General features: G+C 36.3%; 1 protein-coding gene across 6 annotated transcripts in view; it reads right to left on the bottom strand.

Moving 5' to 3' along the window:
• Positions 1-14073, bottom strand: part of kcnh6b (potassium voltage-gated channel, subfamily H (eag-related), member 6b) — a 33066-nt gene extending 18993 nt beyond the window's left edge. For 2 of the 6 annotated variants that reach the window (XR_012387847.1, XM_073918251.1), the window contains exons 1-5: positions 13573-13919; positions 11413-11606; positions 7324-7749; positions 3113-3509; positions 588-787 (exon numbers count right to left, since the gene is read on the bottom strand). Coding sequence is in view for 4 of the 6 variants with exons in the window: in XM_073918251.1 (XP_073774352.1) it covers positions 588-787; positions 3113-3509; positions 7324-7749; positions 11413-11559 (1170 nt within the window). In the remaining 2 variants the exon portion in view is untranslated. The other 4 variants (XR_012387846.1, XM_073918250.1, XM_021472507.3 and 1 more) reach the window with 4 other exon arrangements.

Below are 14073 nucleotides of genomic sequence, written 5' to 3'. Positions count from 1 at the left end.
TCATACACACACTCATACACTAAGGACAATTTAGCCTACCCAATTCACCTGTACCCCATGTCTTTGGACTGTGGGGGAAACCGGAGCACCCGGAGGAAACCCACGTGAAGGCAGGGAGAACATGCAAACTCCACACAGAAACGCCAACTGAGCCGAGGTTCAGCGACCCAGTGACCTTCTGGCTGTGAGGCGACAGCATTACCTACTGCGCCACTGCCTCGCCCTAGTTTATCATTTAATTTAATAATTTATTCCAGTGATTTTAATTATGAATTTTCAGCTTCATTACTCCAGTCTTCAGAGTCACATGATCCTTTAAATATCTCTCTAATATTGATTATTATTATTACTATTATTAATGGTAATAATAATAAAAGCAATATTGACTGAAGTAATGTTTTCATTTGAAAGTACATTCAGTAAGAAAGCAGTTACTTATTTTTTTTTTACATTTAATAAATGTTGCCTACATAACCAGAATACATTTCTAAAAAAAAAAAATAATTAAAACATGAAAAAAATGAAACTGACCCTAAAATTTTGACCGGTAGTGTATACAACAATATAGCTTTGTCTGTATGACTTACAGCGTTCATATCAATGCCATTAGTGTAGGACCAGGCATGTTGGAAATACTCCTCCAGTCTCTGCCTTAGACCTCCAGGTATCTGATGAAAGCGGATGAATTCTTTAACCCGCAGCATCTGGGTGTGATAGCGAGTTGTTCCCGAATAAAGCCTCTGAATTATTGCTGAGACATTCCCAAATATGCTGGCATACATGAGAGCTAAGACAAAAAAAAAAAAAAAAAAAAAACAAGAGGAAAATATTTAGTGGGAAAAGTAAGCAAAGGCAAGACTGTTCCAGTTTTAATTACCACTATAAAAAAAAGACATTCATATAGGTGATTTTAGTCAAAATGACTGTTTTTACCACAAGATGGCACTGTACTAAAACATGCTACTAACCTCAGATCATGATTGTTAAAACACTCAAGTACATATCGACTACATATACAAACATATATCTACATATGCTAAAGTGCTGCTGAGATTTAGTCACAAATCTTCTCTGGTGAACTCATTAGATTCACTGAGGCATTATTGGAGAACACTTTGATTTATCAACCTCCACAATATCTGTTGCTGATGATTTTTATAATTTGTTCAGAAAATTTTAATTGCTATAAAATGTAATGACATTAAAATAAGTCACAGGGCTTTTCAATCAAAGCATCTTGAGCCAAGAAATTAGGAGTGAAAATGAGATAGAATCAATAAATGGTCCTTCCATAGAAATGTTTGTCCATACAGACATCACGCAGCATCATGTAGTTACTGTAGATTTGTTGGCTGATGTGACTTTCCTGTTCCAGCACATCCCAAAGGTTCTCTGTTGTATTGAGTTCTAGTGACTGTGAAGGCCATTTGAGTATAATAGGGATGCACTGAACTGTCAGCCGCCAAAAAGTATTGGGAAAAAAATGGTATTTTTGGCTGAAAGAGAAAAAAGTATGTATCCTGCTCCGCATTGTCCACCAAGCAATGTTTAGCATACTGGTTTTACTCCACCTCCAGCAGTAAACACATATTGTTTTTAGAACATTAAAATGAACATCAAATGAGTGTGTCTTTTACACCAGATGCAGAAAGCACTGCTCTATGAAACCTATTTATTTTATTGTGTTTTGCAAGAGCTGGTTTGACCATGGTCAAAGTTCAAAATAGCACTATATTCCTCTGTGGAGTATTCAAGCTTAGTTTGAGGGCTTAAATTAAACATCATCAAAATGTAGCCATGTCAGGATTTTTATTTTATTATTTTGTAATTGCAATGCTACATTTGTTGCAGTTTTGTACTTTGACTCTTAAAAAGTGAAAACTATGTAAATTATAATATTAAGGTTTAACGCAATTGTATTAATTGTAATTGTAATTGTAATACCAAATATTGTACTTTAATTGAATTGAATTGAATTTTTTTGTATTATATGTCATTTTGAGCAAGTAGCTTTAATGTAATTAGCTACTATAAGAAAGTATTTTTTACTAGTGTGGCAAGCTATTTTTAGGAAATAACTTTGTGTAGTTAGCTACATTTTAGGAGTGTATTTTGACAGTAGCTTAGCTACTTTACCTGATGAGTAGCTTGTAGTTATCAAGCTACAGCTTCAGAGTAATTTTCCCAATATTGCTTCATTGAACCATACTGTAGATGTCAATAAAGATCTGATACTTTTTAAAAATGAGGCCTAACAACATAACATTCGTAGGCCCTTTTATGTCTAAATGCTACAATAAATGACAAAAATCCTGTCGCCTATAGTTTTAGGAATAACAAATAATAACTTGACTTCTAGTTGATTATGGGGTATCAGAAGTGGCTATTATAAAAGGCAAAGGCCTCTCGATTATGCTAACGTTTACAGTTTTACTCAAATAAAATATGATCATGCCTTGATTTTTAATTATTTAATCGATACATCTCTGCAATGACTCAAATAACTTATTAATAAAGTCGTCTGGAATGGCAAAGGAAGCTTTCTTGCACGACTCCCAGAGTTCATCAAGATTCTTTGGATTCCATTTCAGTGCCTCCTCCTTCATCTTACCCCAGATATGCTCAATATTGTTCATGTCTGGTGACAGGGCTGGCCAATTCTGAAGCACCTTGATCTTCTTTGCTTTCAGGAACTTTGATGTGGAGGCTGAAGTATGAGGAGTGCTATCCTGCTGAAGAATTTGCCCTCTGCTGTGGTTTGTAATGTAATGACCGACACAAATGTCTTGATACTTCAGGCTGTTGATGTTGCCATCCCCTCTGCAGATCTCTCACATGCCCCCATACTAAATGTAACCCCAAACCATGATTTTTCCTTCACCAAACTTGACTGATTTCAGTGAGAATCTTAGGTCCATGCGGGTTCCAGTAGGACTTCGGCAGTATTTGTGATGATTGGGATGCAGTTCAACAGATGATTCATCAAAAAAATCTACCTTTTGCCACTTTTCAAAATGAGCAACTAGAAGTCAAGTTATTATTTGTTGCTCTTACAACTGGCATATGTCAGCGTAAAACTGACTACATAAAAGAATTTTATGTAGTTACTTACAGCCGATGAACATGACGCAGATAGAAAACATTTTCTCAGAGTTGGTGTTTGGAGAGACGTTCCCAAAGCCCACGCTGGTCAGACTGCTGAAGGTGAAATAGAGCGCAGTGATGTATTTATCCTGAATGGAGGGTCCTGAGCTAGCATCGCTGTCGTTGTAACGTTTCCCTAGTTGATCGGCCAGGTTATCCAGCCAGCCTGTTTTCATGTATGGCCTCTCCACATGGCCAATGGCATACCAGATACATGCCAACCAATGAGCGATCAGCCCGAAGGTGCACATGAGCAAGAAAAGGACTGCAGCTCCATACTCTGAATATCGATCTAATTTTCTGGCTACACGGACCAACCGGAGCAGACGGGCTGTCTTCAGCAAGCCAATCAGAGTGGCTGTTGTCTGCAAAAATTAATAATAGTTAGTTTCATACAGGGTTCATTATCATATAATGATTTTATTCATTCATTTTCATTTTTCACTTATCCAGCACGCTTTACACAGTGGATGCCCTTCCAGATGCAACTTAGTACTGGGAAACATCCATACACACTTATTTTACACACATGCACTATAGCCAATTTCATTCATTCATTAATTTTCCTTCGCCTTAGTCCCTTATTCATCAGGTGTCACCACAGTGGAATGAACCACCAACTTATCCAGCATTTGTTTTTTGCAGCGGATGCCCTTCCAACTGCAACCCAGTACTGGGAATAATCCATACACACTCATTCACACACATACACTATGGCCAATTAAGCTTATTCAATTCACCTATAGCGCATGTATTTGAACTCCAGAGCACCCAAAGAAAACCCACGCGAACATGGCAAGAACATGCAAACTCCACACAGAAATGCAAATGGTCCAGCCAAAACTCAAACCAGCGACCTACTTGCCATAATATTTTTAAAAGATATTTTAAACATTGTATTAGACAAATACAAACAAGTTTACCTTTAATTTGTATAGGATAGTGGAGGTTACAGACAGGAAAGTGTTGGGAGACGAGAGAGGGGAAGGGTCGGCAAAGGACCTCATGGGAATCGAACTCAGGTCACCGTAAGCACCATGGTACTACTGTATATGTCAGCGCATTTAACCTTTAACCACTAGGCTACTGGCGCAGACTATTTTGCAATATTTAATGTAAACATTAAATGGGCGCCACGGTGGCTAAGTGGTTAGCAATGTCCCCTCAAAGCAAGAAGGTCGCTGGTTCGAGTCCCAGCTGGGTCAGTTGGCATTTCTGTGTGGAGTTTGTTGGCGTGGGTTTCCTCCAGGTGCTTTGGTTTCACTCACCCCACAGTGCAAAGACATGCGGTGTAGGTGAACTAAATTGGCCGTAGTGTATGAGTGTGAATAAGTGTGTATGGATGTTTCCCAGTACTAGATTGAAGCTGGAAGGGCATCTACTGTGTAAAACATATGCTGAATAAGTTGACGGTTCATTCCGCTGTGGCGATCCCTGATGAATTAAGGCACTAAGCCGAAGGAAAATGAATGTATGATAAACATTAAGCGAATGTCTGAAATGGCAGGCCAAAATAATTAACGATGCATTAAAAATTCAGCATCCAATGAGAAGACACAACTCAGAGACTTACACATAATTGCAATACTGTCACTATGAGTGTAAAAACGCTTATAAAAACACCAAAAACACAGGCCCAAATGCATTTCATTAGTTAAAATGGCGTTTTTTCAAGATTTGAGCAGTCCTTGAAACATTTAGTATCATTTTTATTAGAATATAATTATTGAACACCTCAAGTTTTTTCCTAGTTAATACATTTCTAAAGGGGCTGTTGTCATGAAATTGTACCAGATTTTGTAAAAAAATAAATAAAATAAAAATACAAACATACAAATAAAACATGGAACGACACAAGGAGAAACTACTGAAATAAATACAATAAATACTATAAGGCTTTTTTGGTGATGTTAGCTTCAAGACACAACTTGTATAGAAAATGAAGTCACATCCATTGCTCGGACTTCAACAGAGTGTAAAACTCTTGCTAGTTCTGTGGTCTCTTCAATCTACTCTGTTCTTTAGTTTCTATTTTCTACTCAATTCAGGCAAGAAGATTGGCTGGGCCATTATAGCAGCTTTATTTTCTTTTCTGAAAACTAGTTGAGAGTTTTTATAGCAGTGTTCATGATTATTAGCTATGTTTCCATTCAAAAATGTGAATTACCTTTATGCGCAAAACTGGATTATCGCATAAAAGGAGCGCGCATAAAGCAGTGTTTTCATTCAATGAGTCAAAGAGAACAAAATCGTCACTTCCTGATTAAGTGGTGCCAAATATTAACAATAAAAACAAAATTTGCTGCAATAAGAGAAGCTGCATCAATCTTTTCTTTATTTAATAAATTATTGCATCTTAGAAGGCAGTCCTAGAACAAAGTGAATGTGCAGTGGCATTTAAAGACGTGAGACGTGGCGCACAGACGCTCTTGACTTTGGAGGTAATTAATAATTTAATAACACTAATACTGAAATGGTTAAGGCATTTTAGAATGACCAAAACAACATTTCAGAAGTTTTACAGTGTGTTCAGCCTGCTGGTTTGTCCTTTTTTATCATCACATGATCTCTTGTAACAAAATCACATGACTTTTTTTAATGTGGATGGGAATTTCTACAATAAAAGTGTTTCCATCGCAGTTTTGCATCGTTTCTTTTTCAAAAAACTGTTACGACCCTGGTCTAGGGACAAGGCCTCAACATAAAAGACAAATAAAATTCACTTTTATGACCCTTTGGTGTTGGGTCTCTTTATTTGTCTTTTTTTGTGTTTTTCTTTTTTATCACCCAAAAACATGAAGCCAACTACCTCGGAGTGGACCCACGGACAAATAATAAACAAAAAGTACACTCTAACTAAATGAAACTAACTAAACTTAAAATAACAGAAATAAAAATACAAAATCCAGCCCTACCTCCCTGACTGAGCAAAAACAGGAGAAAATATTTACATAAAGTAAAGTGTGGCGTAATCAACCCCTACTGCCTCTTACCGTGTACAAAATTTAATATTTACAATATCAACAAACAAATAATCCAAAAACGAAATAACAGGAGGGGGAAACACAGATGGATATACAAAAATGAGTCAAAACTTACACACCAACAGGGGAAACACAATCAACACTTAGCAACAAGAATAGTTTTTTTTATAGCACACCAAACTCAAAAACAACACGCCAACCAAAACTCTCTCTCTAGCCCCACGCCCGTGTTTCCATTTTTAAAGGACACCTTGGGTGACTCCATCCAATCCCAGGCGATGTCATCTGCATAACTAGGGCGGGGCTTGCAGATGAAAAGAGAGGGAGAGAGACAGACACACACACACAAACACAGACACCTGCCAACACAACAAAACAAACGTTTTTTTTGTGTGCGCATTTTCAAAACTTATGCCCATCTTGGTGTTTTCATCAACCATTTTTTCATGCACATATACAAAATGCACACAAAAATAGGTGGATAAAAATGTATTGTCTTGCTGAAATGTCCACACTGTTTTTATCTTCATCATCTGGTAATAATGAATTTATAAGCGCTAATATTTATATACACTGATGTCTGACGAGGGTTGCTTTCTAACAACTGAGAGTTTTCAGCTGCTGTCTGGGCTTTCCATGCCTTTTTAGACCTCTCTTTCTTCATGTGTTCGATAGTTTTCTGTCATTTCGTTTTACTACACATAACTTCATTTCTAAACTAATTTGTTTTTTTTCTTTGTAGGTGGATTACTTTGGTTGTTAACAACATTTAGTGACATTTAGCTGTAAGTCAACAGCTCCTTAAGAAATATGTTTTGTGAGGAAAAATTGTGATGTGTTCAGTACTTGTTTTACCCTCTGTATATTACACTTTTATACAGTTTTTTGGGATATTTTAATAAAAAAAAAAAATAATAAAAAAATAATATATATATATATATATATATATATATATATATATATATATATATATATATATATATATATATATATATATATTGTTCCTTTAACTCAAAGAGAATGATGGTAAACTCTCTGAATCTGCAGTAACTGTTGTGTTTTCGGAGCTTGCCATGCTTATTTTAGCAACACTTGTCATATCTGCAACTGGTGATGAAAGAGCAAGGTTCTCTTGCTGATCCAAACATCACTAACATGTTGGGAATCACAAAATAAAAGGAATTTAAAACTATACCTCATCTGATCCAGACCTGAAGATGAGCAGATCAAAAGGAATTGCAGCCACCATGTCGATGAAAAACCAGCCTTTGATATAATGTATAGCGATGCGCTTGGGATGGGTCACCACCTCATCATTGTGATTCACGTACGTCGTCCTGAAGGTAATCACGATGTCTGCGATGAACAGAACGTCCACTATCACGTCAACCACGTTTAAAGGGTTACAGGTGTACCCGCAGGTCTGTCTCCTCTCATCCTCGAGTTCATTGAGGAGGAAAGCAGCTGAAAAGGGAGTGAAGACAGCAGTGTAGAGCACTAGCAGGAGGATGACCCAGTCCCATATGGCTTTGAACGGACTGTAGTGCAACATTATCCACTTGTGGACGTCTGGAGCCTGGAGCTTGTACTCAGGCAAGACATCAGCACCTAAAGACAGTACCTGTGTGTGGAAAAGATTAATTTTAGGTATGGGTAGTTATAGAATTCAAAAGTATTGTTATAATGACAGCGGTGGCTGTTAAGTGAACTACAGCCAAAAATGTATGGCTTGTTTGTTCTTAAACATGTACTGTAATGTACAAGCTGCTGATTAAGATTCAATGCCCTGATATACTAACAGTGAAGTTTTTCCTTTTGTTTGCTAATAAGCAACAAAAGGTCATAATGCCTTCAGAGTTATATACTGGTAAAAAAATCATGGTTTGGGGTTACATTCAGTACAGGGACGTGCAAGAGAACTGCACAGAGTGGATGGCAACATCAACAGTCTGAGGTATCAAGACATTTGTGCTGCCCATTTCATTATAAACCACAGGAGAGGGCAAATTCTTCAGCAGGATAGCGCTCTCTCATACTTCAGCCTCTACATAAAAGTTCCTGAAAGCAAAGAAGGTCAAGGTGCTCCAGGATTGGCCAGCCCAGCCTCCAGACATGAACATTATTGAGCATGTCTGGGGTAAGATGAAGGAGGAGGCAAGAGTAATCCAAAAACTCTTGATGAACTTTGAGAGTCCTGCAAGAACGCTTCTTTGCCATTTCAGATGACTTTATTAATAAGTGATTTGAGTCATTGCAGAGATGTATAGATGCAGTCCTCCAAGCTCATGGGAGTCAAACACAATATTAAATCTTTTCCCACTGCACCATGACTTTATATTCTATACTATACATTATTTCTGTTAAGTGACATGACTTTTGTCAAAGCAAAGTCAGACCTTACTGTCCTAATTAAATCATTCAAAATCAAGCATGATATTTTTCATTTTGGTAAAATAAGCGTAATCTAGAAGCCTTTGGCTTTCATATAAGCCATTTCTGATACCAAATGATCAACTAGAAGTCAAGTTATTATTTGTTGTTCCTAAAACTTGGATTGGCGACAAGACTTTTGTCAGGTATTGTAGATGCAGTTTTGTCTCCCAATTACCAAACAAAATGAATACACACATGCTTGTCTATACAGTATATGAAAAGGAAACATAAATATTTATATGTGACCCCTGACCACAAAACCTGTCTAATATTGTAATTCATTTTGGTAACCCTTTACCAAAATTACGCACTGTGAATCATTTACTAAGCATTAGCATAGCGAATTCATTATTTGTTAAGCATCAACTCTACATTAATAAATGTTAGTAAGCAATTTATAACTGCAGTTACAAATGCTGTATTCTAGACAAACTTGTTAAAATTGGTTAAGTTAATGCTTAACAAATAATGATTTAACTATATGCTAATGCTTAATAAATGATTCATAATGTATTGATTATAAAGTGTTACACTTTTTTTCTGCCAATTGACAAAAAGAATATGAGACTGGTAAGAGAACACTGTTGTTATACTTTTATGAAATCATCACCGGATATTTCTGTGTCTCTCTGGCTGCCCCATATCCTGGAGGGGCCACTGAAAATAAACCGAAATGAACTGAAGTGACATGAACTACATTGACATGACAGAGCTCAATATTAAGATCATGTGATGTTTTCTGTTTTTAGCGGATGTGTATAAAAGCTTGACTGTGAGCAAATATATGCCACACAGATTAGGGAAAACTGTTCTGAATAGACTGACATATGAAGGTTTAGCTAAATAACCATTCAAATCATTTCTGGTGTGAGACTGTGAGCAGTTCAACAATGACCTGTGTCTACAGTTTTGGACCAGGGGCCACAGTAGTTATGGATTTCTGTCATGGCAAATAGCCATTTTATTTTGCACTGAGGGTTCATGTCTCTGTCCTAACGATCTTTCCACAAGTGTTTTTCGGCCACATTATTTTCCACGTGCCAGTCACAGCTATGTTTCAGACGTCATTCTTTTCCCAACATCAACTATCAAAAGCACATCATGATAAAAATGTGCTGAAATTTTGAGATCAAGAAGATTTTGTTCGTCAGAAAATTAGCTGGATGTTTTGTGCGCAAGTTTTTAAAGTCTCCTTGAGCTGGAAGTTGCTGAGACTTTTATTTCAGTATGGAATATTGAGTAGGGGGCGGAGCGTTCTTGGTGAGCATTATTTCTTCGTAGTAAACTAATGCTGGATTCACACTAAACATGAAGCTCGTTCTAGTTTACTAACAAGATGTTTTTTCCCTCCCACAAATGTTTTGCTCAAGTTCAATGGACCCTTTACACATTTCAGGGTTTCTCAGTAGCGAAAGTCGTCACAGTTGGGTAGACCTACAGCGCAGTGAATGGCAGAGTACAACAACTAATGCTTTTACAATCCTATTTGCTGAAATAATAAAATAAAAGCTTTGCGATGGTGATATCAAGACTTTCAGATAAAGGAGAAAAATTGTGTGAGACTGATGATGTCATCTAGAAGAGAGAACAACCCGAAATTTACTGTCTGGTTCATAGATGCTGCATAGAATCACCTCGCATAAGTGGTAATTCGTTTTTTGTAGTTTGATGCAAAGATGATGTATTACATGAATAAATTCACTCACTGGCCACTGTATTAGTTATAACATCTCATTTACGCAAATTTCTAATCAACCACATCACACGGCAGAAACTTAATGTAGACATGGTCAAGACCATTGGAATGTGTTAGAACGGGAGATTTACAACTGCGTGATGCTATCATGTCAATACTGAGCAAAATCTCTAAGGAGTATTTCCAGTACCTTCTTGAATCTATGGCACAAAGGATGAGGGTCCAAAACGAGGGTCCTACCCGGTGCTAGTAAAGTGTACCTAATAAAGTGGCAGATAAGTGTACTTATCTTCACTTGTATACACATCTTCAATGTAAATTTATTGAATTCATGAATAATTTGGATGTTACATTAACACTTCATTGCTTTAATCCTTGATTTGTCATTATTGTTTGTTTATTGTTTATGTTCTCTTTACACATTAGCCCGATGTCTTACAAGTATATCTATTTAAGTGTTCTGTCTTGTGTGGGTGGGAAGGGGGTGGAGGGTGGTTAGAAAAGAATGTTTATATGTATACTGAATTGATTCTGTAAATTATCGATGTGAAAAAAAAAATTGAAAAAGATTGATAAAAAATGTTCATATGTTTTAAAAAAAATCAAATTATTAAAAACTTTCAATGTTATAAGATGCTGATGATCCTTAAATGCATCTTCACAGTCTTGTGAAAATGGTCCATTATTCTGGGTTTACACCAAATGCCTAATTAACTATTCAAACAATCAAACTACACACAAAGTCAATGCAAGCATGACAATTGAGGCAAGTTATCGTTGCACGATGGAATTGATGTGGAACGTGTGGGGATAAAGCATTATATTCACCTCAATCATGAACTGAAGTAATTAAACTGAAGGAAAAAACATCCCGTGAGTAAACTAGAGCAAGTGACCTATTTGATATTGTGCAGAGAAAGACCACCACTCCAAACACGGATGGATAGGCTTTAAAGATTAATTTTATTTTGTTTGCAGTGTATTAACTTGCACTGATTAATTGTTCACCTAAAAATAACAATGCGCACCAGTAAAACAAACACTGTAAGTTTTGATTTCACACACACTTTAAATACTCAACATTAACATGAATATAATCTGTCTCTGTATATTCAAGCCTTCATGAAACAAGGAAAGCTTAAAGTTGCATCTTACCTGTGTGACCTTCTCTGTCACATTCTGTGTGCGTTCCTTCACTTTCGGGGTAACCAGCTCAATATTGGAGTGTGCTGTGGAGGGGTTGGATCTTCTGGGTCGACGCAGGTTTAGACGGAATGAATGGAACCTGTTTAAAGCTTTCATCCGCTCAGAGCTGGAAGTTCTGGAGTTCCTCAAACTGCTCTTCAAGCCTTTTTGATTAAAGTAAAATTTAGTGGATTATAATGCATACAGTGCTCAGCATAATTGAGCAGACCTCATTTTGAAAATTAATATTTTTATGTTTCTCAGTGAATATAGGCAATGTATTTTGGTGCATTTGAACAAAACTGATTTATTATACATAGATATTTATATTTAAATAATATTTTAGTCACCAAACATGTTTAGAAATTGAAAGATAATACTATTCATTCATTTTCTTGTCGGCTTAGTCCCTTTATTAATCCGGGGTCGCAACAGCGGAATGAACCGCCAACTTATACAGCAAGTTTTTACGCAGCGAATGCCCTTCCAGCCGCAACCCATCTCTGGGAAACATCCAAACACACATTCACACACACTCATACACTACGGACAATTTAGCCTACCCAATTTACCTGTACCAAATGTCATTGGACTGTGGGGGAAACTGGAGCACCTGGAGGAAACCCACGCGAACGCAGGGAGAACATGCAAACTCCACACAGAAACTCCAACTGAGCCGAGGTTCGAACCAACGACCCAACGACCTTTTTGCTTTGAGGCGACAGCACTACCTACCGTGCCACTGCTTAGCCCTTTCATTAAACATTCACAATCATATTATGACAATTCGTAAATGTGAATGAGATTGTATGAATGCTTATGACAACTGTCATTATGGCTCCTATCATACACCTGCCACAATAAGGTGGAAGATGTGTTTGGGATGATTTCTTGCTTTTTTCAGACCAGCACAACATTAATTTTCACGTTTTGCTCAAAACACACCCATAACTCATTAGGTGAACAAGCACAATCCTGTTAGACCATGCGCTAGGGCGCAAAGCCTATTTTTTGTCCATAAAATAGCTAAAAATAGCTTTAGACTTTGTGCCTAGATATTTAAATAAGAGCCCTTACTGTCATTCGTTCAGTTATTTTAAATAACTGATTTAAATTTTAAATGCAAAGGGGAAGTTTTTGTAATGACAAGCTGACATAGCCAAGTATCATAACCTCTCTTTGTTACGGCAACTTGATATTACCAAGACAACATAACTTGTTATAAATCTGTCATAAACATAATTGTCAAGAGACCATTATAAACGTCATGAAATTATAAGTGTCTTTTTATTTATAAATTCTAATTATAATTTTTTGACCTCAGCTACTGTGAAACAAATTAAATATGCCATTAAAATGTCATTAAATCATAATGACATTGCAATATAATTATCTGTCAGAGTAATTAAACTTTTAATAATAAATTTTAATGACAAATTTTGTTCCATTAAAAAAATGATCAGAAAAAAATTCATGAAACAATTATAATGGACTCATAATGTTTATTTTTATGACAGATTCATGACAAGTTTGTGTTTTTAGTACAGTTGTTATGAAAAATAAAAAACAGGTCATGATGTATTTGTTTATGTCAGGTTGTTATGACAAAGATCTGTCAAACATTGTCACCTTTCCATTTAGAATGACATAACTGAGCAAATGACAATGATATAAGCATTGTCATAATCATGTCATCATGATTTTAAAGGTGTCTTATGAACACCCCTTCAAGAAGAGCTACATGAGTTGTTGTTTGTCCCATACAAGTGTTATTTAAAGGAATAGTTCATCCAAAAATAAGAATTAGTTCATCATTTATTCTCCCTTATGTGGTTTTAAACCTTTTTAAGTTTCTTTCTTCTAATGAACACAAAATAAGATATTTTGAATAATGCTAATTACGTTGACCCACCGACCTCTATGGGAGGAAAAATAATTACAATGGAAGTCAATGGGATACAGCATTCTTCAAATGTCTTTTCTTATGTTTAACAGTAAAAACTCTAATAGGTTATAAAGAAGTGATGGATAAGTAAATGATGACAGGATTTTAATTTTCTTGTGAACTATTCCTTTAACAGATTACATTCACATTAGAATAGTAACCCAACAATAACATCATTCACTTACGCAGATCCTGTTTCACACATTCCTGGTATCCAGAAAATGAAATCGTAACATACGAGCATCCATTCAAAAAAAATTCTCAAAACTCAGACTTTTTGAATCTGTCAGCAATTAGTAACTACAAGCAAAAACATCTGATCATGATGAAATAAAAATGAAAAATCCTCAGAATATATTTCCCCTAAGACTTTTCAAAAAACATGAATTCCATTGTATAAGCTTAAAATCAGCATTGTTTTGTGGAAGCTCCTCCTACGTCACTGTTGGGGACTCCGCTGCTTGCTTTGGTTTACATCTGACCTTAACTGAGAGACACTCCACTCTACAGCATGTTATATAATATATTCTCTAGCTCTTACCGTTGAAGCGCTGCATTTTGTCCGTTCTCGTAAAGTTACCCGTTGGGGAAATCTGTTACAGTCCCAGATTCATATGGTAGCTACATAATCCAAATGCCCTTCCTGTACAAACAAGCCAAAATCTCTGATGGGCTCTCGTCCTCTT

The sequence above is a fragment of the Danio rerio genome, chromosome 12, assembly GCF_049306965.1.
Source record: "Danio rerio strain Tuebingen ecotype United States chromosome 12, GRCz12tu, whole genome shotgun sequence".
In the NCBI taxonomy this organism is placed as follows: Eukaryota; Metazoa; Chordata; class Actinopteri; order Cypriniformes; family Danionidae; genus Danio; species Danio rerio.
The sequence above is the reverse complement of the archived record's forward strand: the minus strand, read 5'-3'. Positions and strand labels throughout refer to the sequence as shown.